The following is a 17,223-nucleotide window of genomic DNA, read 5'->3' as shown; positions in this document are numbered from 1 at the left end:
AAAAAATATGAAATTACATATTATTAAGTCTAGTTTCTCATAGAGAAACGGTTTAAGTAATGAAATTTTAAATCATGAGATATAATAAATTATGTGAGACAAGGTCGAATGAATTGGGGTTCCCTATTCTGATTTTGGAAAATCATCAAAAATTTGAGAAAAATAATTATGGGCTTAAATTTATATTTTTAAAATCCTGAATGAGTCTATTTTCAAGGGAAAAAATGGAAACATCATGAATCCTGTATGTTGAGATAATTAATTTTTAGTGAAGAAGGGTCAGAACTGTCAGACAGCAGAACATGGATGACTATAAAGAATAAACTGTACTTATTAGCTAAACCAAAAATTCTAAAAATTTTATAGTAAGAAGATATGTGAGTCTAGTTTTAGGTAAAATTAACGGATCTCAATTCGAAGTTAGATAGCTCAAGATATACATAATTTTGTGACAATGACTCAAGTGGACAGCTTTGAATGAATAAATAAATAAATAGTGAAATTATAGATAATGTTGCATATAAGCATGTTATATACATTAAGGATGTGGAATGGAGAGGAGGAGGAAAATATATGATTATTCAACTAGCATGAGTTTTCGTTAAAAATGGCTAATTTGCATGTTTTAGGTTCAGAGACTAAATTGAATAAAAGTAATATTTTAAGGGTAAATTTGTAAAAATGTCAAAAGTGACCAAATTGCATGAAATGAATTGTTTTATTATTTAAACTAATAAATTAAATGAAATATTAATTTATATCAAGATTGAGTGGAAATTCGAAGGAAACTAGAAAATTACCCAAATATCCCTGAATTTTGGTATTTCTGCAATTTAGCCTAGTAAGTTCGTGTAACTTGAATTATATTCTTAGATGATTGAAATATATATATTGGATTGAGAAATTGATTTGAATTATGAACATGAGAAATTGTGAATTGAATGAAATGGAAATGAAGCTTTGAATTACATGAGTAAATATCGGGTCTCGTAGGCCCTATTTGTTATGAATATAATATTTCGAGGATATGCTGTAAAGAATTATAAAAGCACGTGAATAATTTAAAAGTTTTAATTCGGATGAAATTTTGTAACTTGGTTTAATACGTATGCAAATGTTTGTCTTCTAGTAATGCCTCGTACCCTGTTCCGGCGTCGAATACGGGTAAGAGATGTTACAATGTGACATCGCCAGTTTCGGTCATAATGTTTAGACCGGGTTTGGGGTGTTACAAGAAGGGCGGGGGAACATAAGATATGTTCTCACCCACACTTATCAGAATTTTATCTCGTTGGATATGCGGATCTCCTTATAACATGTCCCATAAGTGCAGCGTGAAGCAATACACTCTCTTGTACACCAACATGTCCCAGTGAATGGAGTATAGCTCGACATTCCCTTATCTTTCCACATGTCCTGGGGCTTTAATGCCCAAAATCACAGAACTGAAAGGTGAGTACTCACAATCCTTTGGTATACCAATATATCCAACATGGCTCGCAAAGGAGCACACACAGAGACATATCACAGAGAGCTCGTATAGGGAGCTAGGCTCCTAAAGGAGCTTGCACAGAATCTTATCACATAGAGCTCGCATAGGGAGCTTGCTGGAAAACACTTGTAAAAAGCTCACACAAAAGCTCGTGAAAACATAGTTTATAAAATAGTATGTTAAAATGTTTCTTAAAAACATAGGCTCACTTACGTATAAAACATATATTTAAAACACAACTTGAAAACTTAACCTTGAAAATAGAGTATCGGAGTTAAAAAAGGGTTTTGCATAAAACTTACTTTTAAAAAAGAATCCTTGGAAATTGTAATAGATAGCATCCTTAAAGCAATTTCTAAACCATTTACACTTTAAAAACATAATAGCGAACATACTTCTGACAAATCCCAGATCACTCACCAAAAAATTGAAAAACTAAACAACCTTGGCTTTGCCTTTATCCTTGCTGGTAGATGGTCCGACGGGTTCGCAACATACATAAACACACATATTACTAAGCAAACAGAACTTACAGAATTCACACATGCAAGCGAACCTATCTTTATGGACAATCAACCTTAATAGGACAGAGGCTGACCCTGGGTGCTATGAACTTGACTCGGAATAGACTTGACGGTAGAATATTTGATGAGAGAATTTTCATTGAATAAGGGTCGTATTTATAGGCACTAAGTGTCATGGAAGTCTTACGATACCCTACTTGACTTAAGAAATGTGTTATTTGCACATAAAGTATTCCTAGATACACCTAATCTTTATTTCCTAATTCGAGTCTGACTTAATCTTTGACTGGCAAACCCCCAGTTCATAACTTAATCTGGCGAACACTAGCTCGCCAGACAGACTAACGAACTCCCAGTTTGCAACTTACCTGGCGACACTAGCTCGCTAAATAGACTGGTGAACCCACTTTGCAATGTACTTGGTGAACCCTTTACCACATCTTTTGACATATACTGCCTCATCAAAACATTTGGCGAACTCCTTGCTGATACTCTTTTGGCAAACTCCCCCGTTCGCCGAAGCACTGGCAAACCCTCACTTGCAAGGCCAAAACTTCCAAGCCCGATCTCAAGATGTTACAAGGTATATGACTTAAATATGGCATGATTTCACTTGCAACAGTGGAAATTCATAACTCGATTAAAGAGTAAATGGTATCATTTCATTAGCATTGCATGGATATGAAAAAGGAATGTGGCTACGATTCATTTGTTAGAGACAAATGATTGTTGAAATTATTTGTTAGTAATAAAGTCATCATTTATCATATTTAATTGCATATCTCAGTATATAAGGTTAGTAGATAACATAAGAATACTTAAAAAGTAACATTTCTAGATTGAATCTCTTCTCCAATAATAAAGACAAGATTGGTTGCATAAAATCCTGAAAATGGTGCAAGCAAGTAATCGCAATATTTTGGTCAAACATGCCAACAAATAAGACAAGTTATGTATCTGGTGCAATGATATTTGTAGTGGTCACTTCCATTGGGACATAGATAGCAACTTCTAAAACTTACGCCAACACACTCTATTTTCTCTTAAAGTTGTAGCAATGATAGTAGTTGTAGTTTTAGTGTTTTCTTAGTTTTTTATTTTATTTTAATTAATGGGGAGTTCCTTTTTCGGGAAATTTTAAAGGAGGTTGGGCCATTTGAGGACTAGTTTTTTACATCACCAATGATGTAGAGTCTTTTGGGGGCTTTTGCATTGTCGTTGTTAATCGAGGTTCATTGTCGACACAATCTAACAATGGCAAGGCTAGGACATTATTACTAGCGGTTAATCATGGTAGTGCATCTCTGGCAGTTGTTTGGTACTACCGATTTAGTCATTTCTTGTTGTGTATATCTATCCTCCATTGGGATTTTATGACCACGACATGCAACTATTAGAATAATGAGAACAGATGGGTTTTAATGCCATATCTTTTTTGGTTCTTTGTTCTGGTGCCTTTTCCAATTTGTACTTAACTAATATTGTTTAGTGAGTTTTGTTGTCATTTTAGTGTGTTACCCACTAATTTTTTTTATATTATATTACCGTTTTGAATTAATGAAAATGATATTTCTCTAATATATATTCTATATGTAACACCCTAATCACCAAAGGTCGACTGAAGCGCTACACAAACAGAAAACAGACTTATACATAGTTCGAATTTAATTTAGTTAAGGTGCATAACAAACTGAACTGGTGTTAACTTAGAAAGGTTTTTAAGCGATAAAGAAATCAAACAAGTATATGCCAGAGAACAAACATAGTTGAGCTTAGAACTTTTGGTTCAAATCTTTTCTTTAGAATAAAAGTATTGACAGTAACAATATCATATAAAAAAGTTTGGTGTATACAAATAGAAATCACTTCACCAATCATAATTCAATAAACTTTAACCAAGTTCTCAAGAAGTAACATTTTTATAAAACTTTACTTAATTAAAAAGGCACATTGTTACAGATTCAGATTCAAAATAGAATTACACGCCACCCCCAAAGATCATATGCAAGTTACAAAACTAACACAGGCAAAGCTCACTACAAAGGTCGCTCTTTCTGGTTGAGTCCCTTCTACAAGCTTACAACGAAGTATCACCTGGAAAGAGGGAAAAAAATGGGGTAAGTTTAAAAGAACTTAGTGAGTTCCAAAAAACAAAAGACTCAACCCATTGATGAAATTACAGAAACACAAATAATACCACAACTGCATATGTATATACATTTAAACTAATATCTCACTATCCTACATGCCTTGACATTTAAGCGGATACTCTCATTCTATTGGTGGATACTTAATCATGGCAGATAGCATTTCCAGGCAAACTCCAATATTAGGCGTATACGTTCTTCTTTACATCCATACGAAACTTTTACTTTAACAGAATTGACATTTCCTCATTAAACACAATATTTACTAACACATACCTTCGCATTTCAAACATCTCATCAAGCTAATTTATACACACTTTAACTACGGAAGAATCTATACGCCAATTACAACACTTAGCAAATATGTTACATTTCCAACATAGTAAGCAAGTACCAAAGACAACTTAACACTTAACTTTTCTTTTCTATTAGCAATTATACATAACATATAACACATACAGAGTCATACTAACATACTCTTTCTAAACATATATCACACACACAAAGTCATATTTGCTTACCCTTTTCAATACATAACATATAACATATACGGAGTCATATTAACTTATTCTTTTCATATCCTTCCTTGGGTTAAACCTCCAATCTCAAATCTCATATCAAAATAGATATCACCTTTCTTATCATATTGAACATATGTGTGTTCCCGTGAGTTCAATGATCTTTGCCATGATTAACAACTAACATGTCCTACCATAAGCATCACCCATATCGCTAGACTAGTTAGCAACTAACATTCCCTACCATAAACCTAACATTCCTGCCAATTGGTTAGTAACTAGCATACCATACCAATGGTCCACTAACTTGGTTAACAACTAACATGTCCTACCAGTAGCCCATCATACACACCAATCTGGTTAGCACTAACATGCCCTACCAGTGGTCTAGCACATCTACGCTTCTGGTTTGCAACTGACATGCCCTACCAATAACTCATCGTATCTGGATACTGAGTTTACACCCCTAAGGAATTTGCATCCATTTCATGTTACGTAAGCACGTGCAGATGAATACGTATAGAAGCATACTACATTTCACGAAGACATCTCACCTGAATTCTAAATTATAGCAACCGAAACTTAGTAATAGACTCGATCTAGAAGAAAACTCAAAGAAGTTTAGCATAGACTGGATACTCACAGAAAATCTCAACGAGGTTGTTACACTATCTCAATTACAACATGCACAACCCTTTCTTACTATTCAATCACTTATTGAGTCCTCTCCAACGAAGAACTCTTCCTTAAACAGAATACCATAGCATAACAGAGCAGAAACAAAAAAAAATAGAAGAAGAACCCCAATTACCAAAGTTCATTAATATTTATAGCTCACAGCTCTCTCTCTCTCTCAGAACTAGCATGTGGCTAACATGCAAAACTAACTTATACTCTCTTATGGCCATATAATCATTCTTGGTATAACATACAATAAAACAATTGTAACACTCTTAACCCGTATCCGTCGTTGAATTAGGGTTACAGAGTATTACCGTACAAACAAAACATTAAAACATACATTTCATACATTATCAAAAACATATTATAAAACAATCATTCACATACATATCGTCCCTAAATCGAGCCCATGAGGCCCTCGAAACACCTTAGAAACAATCCGTGACTAATTTGAAATCATTTGGAAAGTTTATGAAAAAGTTACAAATTTTGGAAAACAGGGATCACACGGTCGTGTGGCCAAGCTGTGTAACCTTCGAACTAGGGACACATGGTCATGTCCCAGCTCGTGTCCTTGCACGTGTAACTCTCTAAGGTCATACGGTCGTGTCACACACCCATATGCCAGGCCGTGTAACTCTCGAAATATCCCCAAAAACCCATGTGCTAGGCCATGTAACTGACTTGCATGCAAAGGAACCTACAGGGGACACACGGTTGAGTCAGACGCCCGTGTCTCAGGGCGTGTGGACAAATTTTCCCAAAATCAAGTCATTTTCAACACCAAAACATGCATAAACCTATAGGCCTTTTGTACGCATAATCAAGACATCAAAACCCTATAAAAACATACACATTATGACCAATTCAAGAGTCCTAAAATCAATTAACCAATATGCCACTCAAGGCACCTCAAATGCAAATATCAAAATTTACCTAAACATGCATATTTGGTCATATTTCAATCATCAACTACTAATTGCATGCCTTTCAAAACAAGCCATAACTTTACCACATTCAAGATTTCACAAACATACCACATAAGCCATTTCAAAACATGCAACATAAGATGGCACAATGGCATAAACCATCAAGGCATCAAGGGTAGCAAACCAAGATAACATTTACAAGTTTTACAAGCCAATCCACCAACTAAACATACATCACAATGACATTACAATTCAACTTATACATGCCATTATAACATTGGCCAAAACATTCAAAAACTATCGATATTTATGTTGGATAGTGTGATAGATCTCCGACGAGCTTCCAAACCGATCGAGCTTCTGATAATCTATAAAACATAGGAAAGAAACTACTTAAGCACATAATGCTTAGTAAGTTCGTAGAAAATGAAACACAACTTACCATTTCATTTGCATAACAATAAATGTAAGCATAATGTAACTCAAACCACAAGTTTGGCACAAGCCTAAACATCATTATCAATACACAAATTAGTGTGTTTATACATAACTCATTAGGGTTAACCACATGATAAGTCATTTCCGTACTAAAACACATCATTTGAATCATTCATTCTTTCCATGAACATATGCATAATACCATTTGGAAACTTACCATTTCAATCCCTTTTCTTGCCCGTTGAACCAACTAGAATATCTTTGGATACTCAGGAAAGCTCACACGAAGTGTGCTTAAACATATAATCGTAACCTTTCCTTTACACCATTGCTCACACGAGCTGTGAAATGGGCCTGCTCACACAAGCTGTAGGTCAGAATGTAAGCCACATGATGCTGCTCACACGAGCTGTGGAGTATCCGCAACAAATGCAGGACCTCAGCCATCAGTAGGACATTCAAGACCAGCACCTGAAACATGAAATCCCTAATGATATGTCATTTGTATCCTACAAATTCCTAAGGTTCAATCGGGACTCGGTAATTGTCAATTCATCATAGTATTGATAGGTTTATACATCAATCATTTGCATTACAAATAACATAATAACATTCAATTTCAATATATCAACACGATAATTGTTCATACGAGCTTACCTCGACGATTAGAGGCGTTGAAACGAAGTCAAACTAACTCGAGGCTTTAGCTTTTCCCCGATCTAAATCCGTACGTGGTCTATCTTGATCTAAATAGACAAATTCAATCTATTTAATATCCCTAGTATTCAATTTAGTCCACATTTCATATTTGTGAAAAATTACTATTTTGCCCATAATATTTTAACTTTTCACAATTTAGTCCTTAAGCTCATAAATTGAAATCTAAGCATTTTAATTCCCCATTAAAGCTAACAGATCTCATACAAACCATTATTTCATAAATTTAACTTGAACTTTTACTATTTTTACAAACAAGTCCCTAAATGTAATTTTCATAAAAAATCACTTTACAAAACTTGTTTATTTATCAACAAGGACTTATAATCTATCATTAAACATCAGAATCATATAAAAGCATGCATGGCATAACCCTCAATCTTTAACAATTTTACAAATTGATCCTCGGGCTATCTAGATTAAGCTAAAACGACCTTAAAAACATAGAAATCATTAAAAACGGGATGAAAAACACTTACCATGCACCAAATTTAAGCTTGTCCGAACAAGCACTCATCCATGGAGGTTTTTATTCTTTAAAATCAGTTAGGCATGGAAAATAAAGATAATACCATTTTTCTTTTCTTTTCTTTTAACCTTATATACCTAATTACCAAATTAACCTTTAAAAACTTTAATAATTTCATTAAAACCATACCCATAAAATTCCACTATCACTTCAATTGGTCTAATTACCATTCAAGCCCCTTAGATTAAAATTCCATAGCTATTTGGCACCTTTAACTAGAACCCTACTTTTACCCTTTTTTACGATTTAGTCTTTTTCACTTAATTAATCATGCAAACGTCAAAATTTCTTATCAAAATTTTAATACGATCTTACTAATGTCCCATAGAATTTCTTATCAAGTGGATCTTAATAAGGACTTAACTAAAACTAAACAGTAAACACACGTATACAAATAGAAAACAATCAAGTCCAAAATCCCACAATCCACTACTGGTGTATACTTGTAACACCCCTTACCCGCATTCCTGATCGAAACAGAGTATGAGGTATTACTAAATTTTTAAAAAATTTACATGACATTTCGCTTATTTTGCTTAAACCTCCTGCAAGTTTTCAAACACAATTCAATATTCCAACCAAGTTCAGTTGTATAAACATACACAATTTAACCATTAATAAACACTACATTTTAAATCGAACCATAACATATATTTACATGGTGACGCCCCATTACATAAGTCGTCTATACATGCCATAATTTCCGGAATACTAGTAGCAAAATACCCAAACGTGGATGATAGTGTAGATGATTGTCTGACTCCGTCCCAATTCCGAGTTGATGGAAATCACTATAATCAAGGGAAAAATAAAAACAAGTAAGCATATAGCTTAGTAAGTAAACATATGACAAATAAATAAATTTCTCACATGACTACACCATAGTATAAATTTATTCACAAATAAATTTCATTGTTTGTGTAATTTCCAGCAAGCTGGTTTTCTGCGTCATGACCACTAATTTGTTTTTATCCAGAGCTACAGGGATCCAAATTGAATTCCGTAAATTTTCCCTGAAACTAAACCCATGTATATTTCTATCATAAAATTTTCAGAATTTTTTGTGTAGCCAATTAGTACAGTTTATTATTTAAATATTCCCCTGTTTCACTGCCCGACAGTCCTGACCTCCCCTTACAAAAATTCACATAACTCTCTGTAAAAGTTTCAAAAATTGTTCTCGTTTGTTTATATTAAAAATAGACTCAAAAAGGAATCCAGGCATATGGATTTCAAGCCATAATTATTTTTGTAGAACTTTTGGTGATTTTCCAAATTTGGAACAGGGGATTTCGAAATCAATCCAACCCTGTCTCAGTAAAATTCAAATATCTCCAAAAATACAACTCTTTTGCTTGCTCTATTTCTTTCATATGAAAATAGACTCATTCAGCTTCAATTTCATATATTATTTAACCTCTAATTCATTTTCCACCATTTATGGTGATTTTTCATAGTTGCCCAACTGCTGCCATTCAAAACAGTTTTGCATTCAAACTGTCTCTTTTTGTATTTTTGATTTTCCTCCCATCTTATACATGGGTTGATTAAGTATCAAACCCAATATCCATCCCATAAACTTGTCCACCACATATATGAATATTCACCTTCCCAATTTACTCGTTGAACACTCGGACTGTTAATCGTTATCGGTGGATTCGCGACTTAGCGACCACCAATGAATCGGGAATCAAGACACAAGAACCCCTTGGGGAATCAAGACTTAGCAACCCCTTCACATTTCGGATGCGGTGGAATCAGCACTTAGCAACCACCAATGAATAGGGGAATTAGCACTTAGCAACCCCTCGGGGGAATCAGCACTTAGCAACCCCCTTTCACATTTAAAATACGGTGGAATCAGCACTTAGCAACCACCAATGAATCGGGGAATGAGCACACAGCAACCCCTTGGGGGAATCAACACTTAGCAACCCCCTTCACATTTCAGATGCGGTGGAATCAGCACTTAGCAACCACCAATGAATTGGGGAATCAGCACACAGCAACCCCTTTATATGCTATATGCTCCGGCCTATTCCGAGTGTTCAACCAAAAACCGTGTTTTGCAACCCCTTACCACCTTTCCCAATTTAACAACATTTTTGGAATCTTGCCAAACATTTATTTTATATTCAAATAAATCTCAACACATATCAAATAATAACAAAATAATACATTAAGTCACATGTTTACTTACCTCGGTGCAAAATATCGTAATTTTGCAATTCACTCCACTATCTTTTCTTTTCCTCGTTTGAGATAATCTTCCCGTCTCTCTTGATCTATAATAGCAAATTTAACTCGTTTAATGTTCACATTTATTAAAATAATCCTCCACCCAACTTTTTGAAAATTTACAATTTTGCCCCCAAACTTTTACATATTTACACTTTTGTCCCTAAGCTCGGAAATTAAACTTCATCACTTATTCTTAGGTTTTATGACATGCGGAACATTTTTCCCTTCTATGGCAACATCAAATTCTCACTCTAACACATACTTTTGAACATTAACTATTTTTACCGATTATGTCAATTTACCCGTTTTCGTTTAAAATCGCTTAGCAAAAGTTGTTTAACATAATTTCTAGCTTCATATTCCACCACAAAACAGCAAAATAAACACATTTCACCTATGGGTATTTTTCTAAATATGAACCCTAACACGAATTATTGATAGAATAAGCTAAATTAGGTTACCGGGACTCCAAAAACGTAAAGAACATTAAAAACGGGGCTTGGAATCACTTACTATTGAGCTTGGAAGCTTAAAAACCCTAACTATGGCTTCCCCTTGCTGATTTCGTTCACCATGAAGAAGATGAGCACATTTGCCATCTTTTTCCTTTTAATTCTTTTTATTACTAAATGACTAAAATGCCCCATTTAAAAAAATTTATTTCACCCATTTCTTATGTCTATTTTGTCCATCAATTAACTAATGGTCTAATTACCATATAAGGACCCCCAATTTATAATTTCATAACAATTAAACACTTCTAACATGTAGAACTCAACTTTTGCACTTTTTACAATTTAGTCCTTTGACTAAATTGAGTGCCCAAACGTCGAAATTTTCGAACGAAATTTTTACGAAATTTTTCCGTAAAATTGTAGACCATGAAAATATAATAATAATCATATTTTCTCTCGTCGGATTTGTGGTCCCGAAACCACTATTCCGACTAGACCCAGAATCGGGCTGTTACAATACTAACAGAAAGATCCATCACAGAAATGTTACCACGAAGAAACATTGATGGGCGGATTCCCATAATAACTAAGACAAAACATAAAGGCCACAATCCTATACTTCACTAAAAAATGAACCATTCAACCGAAACATTATAGACCAGCCAGATTAACCAAACAGTCCGTCAATCATGACGCAACAGTCATTACAATTACACTACTGGTGGATAGGGCACAAATCAGCCTTTCCTTGGCTTAACGTAGCTAACTATCCACCCACACAAAACACCAACCAAGACTACGTTGGGGGGAGTGTTACATTATATGTCAAATAGATAGATTCAATCGATTGAATTTTAAAAAAAAATTTAATTTAATTTTGACATCATAATTTTACATAACGAACCTCAAACAGAAGCACTCAAAAACCTCTCAACAAGCTTTAACATTATTTTTAACTTTGATCAGCAACCTATTAATATAGTATTGCCCATATATATTACTGAAAACTTAAATTTGAATTTCAAAAGAGGTGATGATTTTTATTTTTGAAATTACAAATAAAAGTTTGAGTCCAACCACAATTATAGTTATAAATAATATATGTATTTGAATAATTATATTAAAATTAACTATTAAAAAGCATAACGAAATTGATAATTAAAATAATTTAAACTTAAAACTAAAATAAATTTAAATATAACTCACACATTATAAAATTTGAACTAAAATTAATAAAATTTAAAATAAGAATACATATAATTTATATAAAATGAAACTTAAACGTAAAATTTTAAAGCGAGGTGAAGCTATATGAAATTAAAGAAAGTTTTCATTTGTTCCAACCAAATTCATAATCAATTGTAAAAACATTATAATAATAAGTTGATTTTCCTTTTCTTTTTCTTGGAAGTGTCATTAGTATAAATATTATATGGTTAAAAGTATAACATATAAAAGTTTAATCAATTACAAAATAAAATTTATTAATATAATACATAATAAACAAATAAAATCAGATCAATCAATAAAGATGTAAATAAAATCTAGGCATAATATATATCTATGAGAAAAGTGTATAGTAATATATATATATTTTTGAATAATTTTATTATAGGTTCTGATCGTATTTACTATTTTTGTCACAATACTTAAAATTATCCATAATCTCTCTACAACCCATAAATAGGAGGATAATGCACTTCAACGCACTTGAACTTACTTCCTCTTATATTGACAACAACATCCATACTAGTCGAGCTAAAACTCAATCCGCAATAATTTACTTTATTTTAAAGGCAAAGGGTATTGATAAAAAGATTAATTTTCATTTCTTGACAGATAACTACCCACTGTTTAATAACAGCAAAATCCAATTACAAAAAGTTGAAAATATAAAGTAGAAAATATTGCCATGCCTACGTGTATGCATTTATCCAACATGTACAAAAGCGACGTTTAATAGAAAAAATAGGGGCGGGGGGATTAAGAACAGTCGAGACATTGGGCTTATAGATTACGTTTGAGTGGACTAATTCCATTCTACTCTAAATTTAAATATTTTTTATATCCATTTTATAATATATAGAAGTTTGTAGTGCTTTTTTTAATAATAATATTTTTTAAATAATAATATAAATATTTAATGCGATATTTTAAAAGAATTTAGTGACGTGACATTACATAAATTAAAATTTCATTATAATGTCAGCTAGGGCTGAAGTCATTTAGGAAAAGATATTGAAATAAAAAATACATTGGAAATTTGGAATAAATGGTTCTTCAAGGCTCAAAGAGACAGCCTCAAGTGTCATATTAAAGGTACACCAAAGTGTTGGAGTTTGAAATCTTATATTTGAATTTTATGATATCTAGGTTTTCGATGCATGAAGCTAGTATTCCATATTGGCTTTGGTATTTTCTTAATTTATTAGTATATTAATTATTTAGAACAAAAGATAAAATAACATGATTTGAATTCAGTATTAAATAAGTGTTTAATAAAAGCTTAAAACACAGCTTCATACAAATTAAAATGAATTTAAGGTGGGAAGAGACTATGCTAGTTTAGAGTTAAGACAAGCTATCAATTTTATAAAAATTTAAAAATGGTACAATAATTAATAAGCATTGCGAACTAAAGCATATCACATTCTTAAAAAAACTAAACAAACATAAAAACTACTTTCAATATTTCCAATTGTTAAAATGTCAATCCACCGACTACAATGACATATAACTCTGAAATATAAGCTTTTTTTTTTAATACCTTGAAATTATCGTCCTACTACCCTGAATTTTATGATGGAATTTGCGTCTACTTTGGACGAAAATCATTTACCTTCTTTTCTTTCCAAATTATTCTCCTTACCTTATTAGTTGTAGTAGTAAAATATAGGAGTTTTACAGGCCAAAAAAGATTTAATGTGATAATATTCCCTTGCATTTGCATGCACCAACAACTCATCATCTTCAAGAGCATTCTAAAGAGAAATATTTGTTTTTATATGATCCTTCAGCATTTGAGGTGGCAAATTCCAAAGCCCTAACTTTTACTTCACCATGCAATTTTAAGACACATATTTTAGTAAATAAGTTTTAACACATGGCGTTTTCACCCTCCTTGTATTCTAGCTGATTCATTACTCCTTCCACGTGTCTACATCTTGGCCTTCCAAACGTCTAATCAAATGATCCATCTTACAGGGTTCCCTATTGCCAGCCTCAACCTATTCTGTCCAAGTAAATTTATATGAATTTTTAAAATAAGAAAACCATTTTTTTAATTTTTTAAATGAAAATTTAAGAAGGTGATGAAGTTTCTTGAAATAAACGCATCTAATAATAAATATATTTTTATTTATTTAATATTACTTTTGGGTTAGGTTCGGATTGAGGTTCGGTTGAAGACTTTTAAGCCAAAGATAAGCACCTTCGATGCCCCCATCCACCACCCACCACTACAAAGGAACCCCACTTGTTTTCTCTCTTCTTCTCACCCCTTCTTTTTTCCCGAGAAAAATTTTAAAAAGTTTTTCCAAGAAAGTTTCTCCTTTTTTTTTTTTTTTTCCTCTTCTTCTTTCTCCCAGAACTGGCTCCAAATGATCAATATTGATCAAGAAACAACGGTTAGAGAAATCAAACCAAAAAGCAGAAGAATCATGGTTAGCCCTTCAACCACCTTGTTCAGTTATATATATCTATCTTCCTCTATTATCACTTTCTTTTTCTTGGTTTTATATTAGTATTTGGTTGTAAAAGGATACTGTCATTGAGATGATGGGGATGATATATTTTTTTTTGGGGGGGGAGGGGGTATAATTCAGGGAGGAGGTGGTCCAGATTATGATGATGATAAAGAGGAAGTGAAGTGGCCGCCATGGCTGAGACCACTGCTACAAACAAGCTTTTTTGTTCAATGCAAACTCCATGCTGACGCTCATAAGAGTGAATGCAATATGTATTGCTTGGATTGCATGAATGGTGCTCTTTGTTCTCTTTGCCTTGCTTATCACAAAGACCATAGAGCTATTCAGGTACCATAAGTAGTTGGATTTTTTTCCCATTTCTGGGCTATTCATACACATATATTCCATTATCATGAAGTTATCCTTGTTTGATCATAGGCACAAAATTATATGAATGTACATTGATTTCAGCAATGTCATGTGCCTTTTCTTTGGGTGATTGACAAAAAGGCAACAGGCAATTAATTTGTTTTTTTAATCTCTCTCTTCTTCTTCTTCTTTTCAATAGTCAAAAAAGCTTAAAACTATTTAGAACAACAATAGGACATTGTTGACCAAATTTTTGGTGCTAAAATTTGGGGATGGGTTATTGTTTGATGCAGATAAGGAGATCTTCATACCATGATGTGATAAGGGTTTCTGAGATTCAGAAATTCGTAGACATAACAGGGATTCAAACATACATTATAAACAGTGCGAGGATTGTGTTCTTGAATGAAAGGCCTCAGCCTAGGCCTGGCAAAGGTGTCACCAATACCTGCCAAGTCTGCGAGCGCAGCCTCCTTGATTCCTTCAGCTTCTGTTCTCTTGGTTGCAAGGTAATTCATTCATCTGCATTTACTATAATTCCTCCAATCTTTGGCCCCTTAACATTTTTTATGGTTGTAATTAAACCATTTTAGATTGTTGGGACATCAAAGAACTTCATCAGGAAAAAGAAAATGTGCAAGGAAACAGACGGGTCAGATGCTGAGTCATTGAATGGTGTTAGCAATGGAAGCACAAAGAGCAAAGTACAAAGCTTTAGGCCGTCGACACCGCCGCCAACAGCCGTGAATTACAGGACTGCCAAACGGAGGAAGGGAGTTCCTCATCGAGCTCCAATGGGAGGTCTCATCATAGAATACTAATAATAACAACAATAAAATGAACTTCTATATATAACTTTTACCTCGACTGATATAGCAGGCAATGTCAGCACCTGAGCCTTGTGCCTCAAGAGGCCGGTGTTAGAAGGGAAACCACCATACCAATGTCATTATTGTACATAAAAATAAGCAAAAAAAAAAATCAGAACTGAATTTAAGATATGGGTTTGATATGATAAAGATGAAAGATCAGTAGCTTGATGAGTAGGCGTTTGATACTTTATTTATTTTTTACTGAACTTTTTTATTGTATTATATGTGGTGTAAAACGTGTATATACAATTATAATTTATATATAGTAGATGGGATGTATTTTATAAAGAGAAATTAAAATGATACTGTGAAAATGAAATTAATGGAGTGATGAATAGACAATTTATAAATATTCTTTTGTTTTATATATATTGTCGCAGTGATGTACTGTGGTGGTGACATTCTTTTCCTACCAAAGTTCTTAAACACTGCCATGAAAATCTTGTCAAAAACGCGACCATAAATTCTGGAGCATTTTGTTGTTGAAGTTGAACCAAAATGGTGTACGAAGTGGAATTTTTCTCTTTTTATTTTGTTCCGAGAGTTTCAACACGTTTTCTCTCCAAACGCACTATAATGGAAGTAGCTCTTGTTTTTAGAAGGAAAAAGAAATAATAATTAATTCAAGTTAAATAAGATTAAGAAATATATGAAAATTAAAGGCTTAATACTTGTTTGATGTTGGGTGGTTTTGTACTCAAATCTGTGCTTTGTCTTCATTACATTTGGGATGAAAAGTATTATCATTATGTTGTTTCCAAGGTTTTAGGAACTCTTAGTTTTCCTTTAATGGAAACCTCCATAGCCATGGCCATGCATTCACCCCATGTTATTATTCAGGAAATACTGATTTTGAATTTCATAAAGAATTAATTAACAAATGTTTAATTAATTGAACTCCTCTTTAGTTATTATTCTCGATGATCCTCAACCTATATTTTAAGTAATTTTCTCAAGAAAAGCACATTAAAAGTTTAATTTTACAAAAAAAAGGAATATTTTTAAACTCAGGATAATTCCAATAAATGCTTATTACATTTTCTTTCTTCTTTCTAAAATTCGATTCCTTTTAAAGAGGAATGATTACAACTTCAATATTTTCAAATTTCGTAAATTTAATCTCTCTCTTCTTCTTTTTCAATAAAGATGTTCTTTAGACTTCTTTTGTACTAATATCTTTCATAGGAGATCAGTAATTGTAATTTCTAGTAAACTTGAATTAATTTGGATTTAAGAATATTTTAGTTGAATAAGTAAAATTTTTTGAGCCAAAAGTATTATGGAGGCTTCTATTTTGGAATCCGTTTACATTTTGCCCTTTTTACTTAAAAAATAGGTAAATTAGTCATTGCATGTTAGATCAAAGAATAAAGTGGTCATTTCTATTAAAAGTTTCATCCATTTCGACTATTAAAAATTAACATTACTGATAGAATAACCAAACAATTACAAGTGACATGCCATGTGTATCTCATGTTGACGTACAAGGACTAGTTATTAATAATAAAAAATGGATGAAATTTTTCACAAAAAAACTAGTTTGCTCTTTGATCTAATGTATAAGGACTAATTTGCTCATTTTTTTAGTAGAGGGAGCAAAATGCAATCTGTCTCCTAATATAAGG

The 17,223-nt window shown here is 32.8% G+C and overlaps 1 protein-coding gene across 2 annotated transcripts; it reads left to right on the top strand.

Annotated features, from left to right (window-relative positions):
- Positions 1-14,126: 14,126 nt before the first annotated feature.
- LOC105787970 (protein RGF1 INDUCIBLE TRANSCRIPTION FACTOR 1) lies at positions 14,127-15,948 on the top strand. 2 transcript variants are annotated; one of them, XM_012614602.2, is made up of 4 exons: positions 14,127-14,333; positions 14,496-14,705; positions 15,020-15,235; positions 15,320-15,948. In XM_012614602.2, the coding sequence occupies exons 1-4, from the start codon at positions 14,271-14,273 to the stop codon at positions 15,545-15,547; spliced, it is 717 nt and encodes a 238-aa protein (XP_012470056.1). In that variant the 5' UTR covers positions 14,127-14,270; the 3' UTR covers positions 15,548-15,948. The 2 variants fall into 2 exon arrangements, with proteins under 2 accessions (XP_012470056.1, XP_012470058.1); XM_012614604.2 differs by having other exon boundaries at positions 14,148-14,333; positions 14,482-14,705.
- Positions 15,949-17,223: the final 1,275 nt, after the last annotated feature.

This window comes from Gossypium raimondii, chromosome 2 (genome assembly GCF_025698545.1).
Source record: "Gossypium raimondii isolate GPD5lz chromosome 2, ASM2569854v1, whole genome shotgun sequence".
Classification (NCBI taxonomy): Eukaryota; Viridiplantae; Streptophyta; class Magnoliopsida; order Malvales; family Malvaceae; genus Gossypium; species Gossypium raimondii.
The sequence above is the reverse complement of the archived record's forward strand: the minus strand, read 5'-3'. Positions and strand labels throughout refer to the sequence as shown.

Excerpts from the sequence above, each read along its gene's own strand:
- LOC105787970 (XM_012614602.2), top strand. The coding sequence starts at position 14,271 with ATGATCAATATTGATCAAGAAACAACGGTTAGAGAAATCAAACCAAAA. Across the intron at positions 14,334-14,495 it reads CAAAAAGCAGAAGAATCATG|GGAGGAGGTGGTCCAGATTA; the intron begins GTTAGCCCTTCA and ends GGTATAATTCAG. Across the intron at positions 14,706-15,019 it reads AAGACCATAGAGCTATTCAG|ATAAGGAGATCTTCATACCA; the intron begins GTACCATAAGTA and ends TGTTTGATGCAG.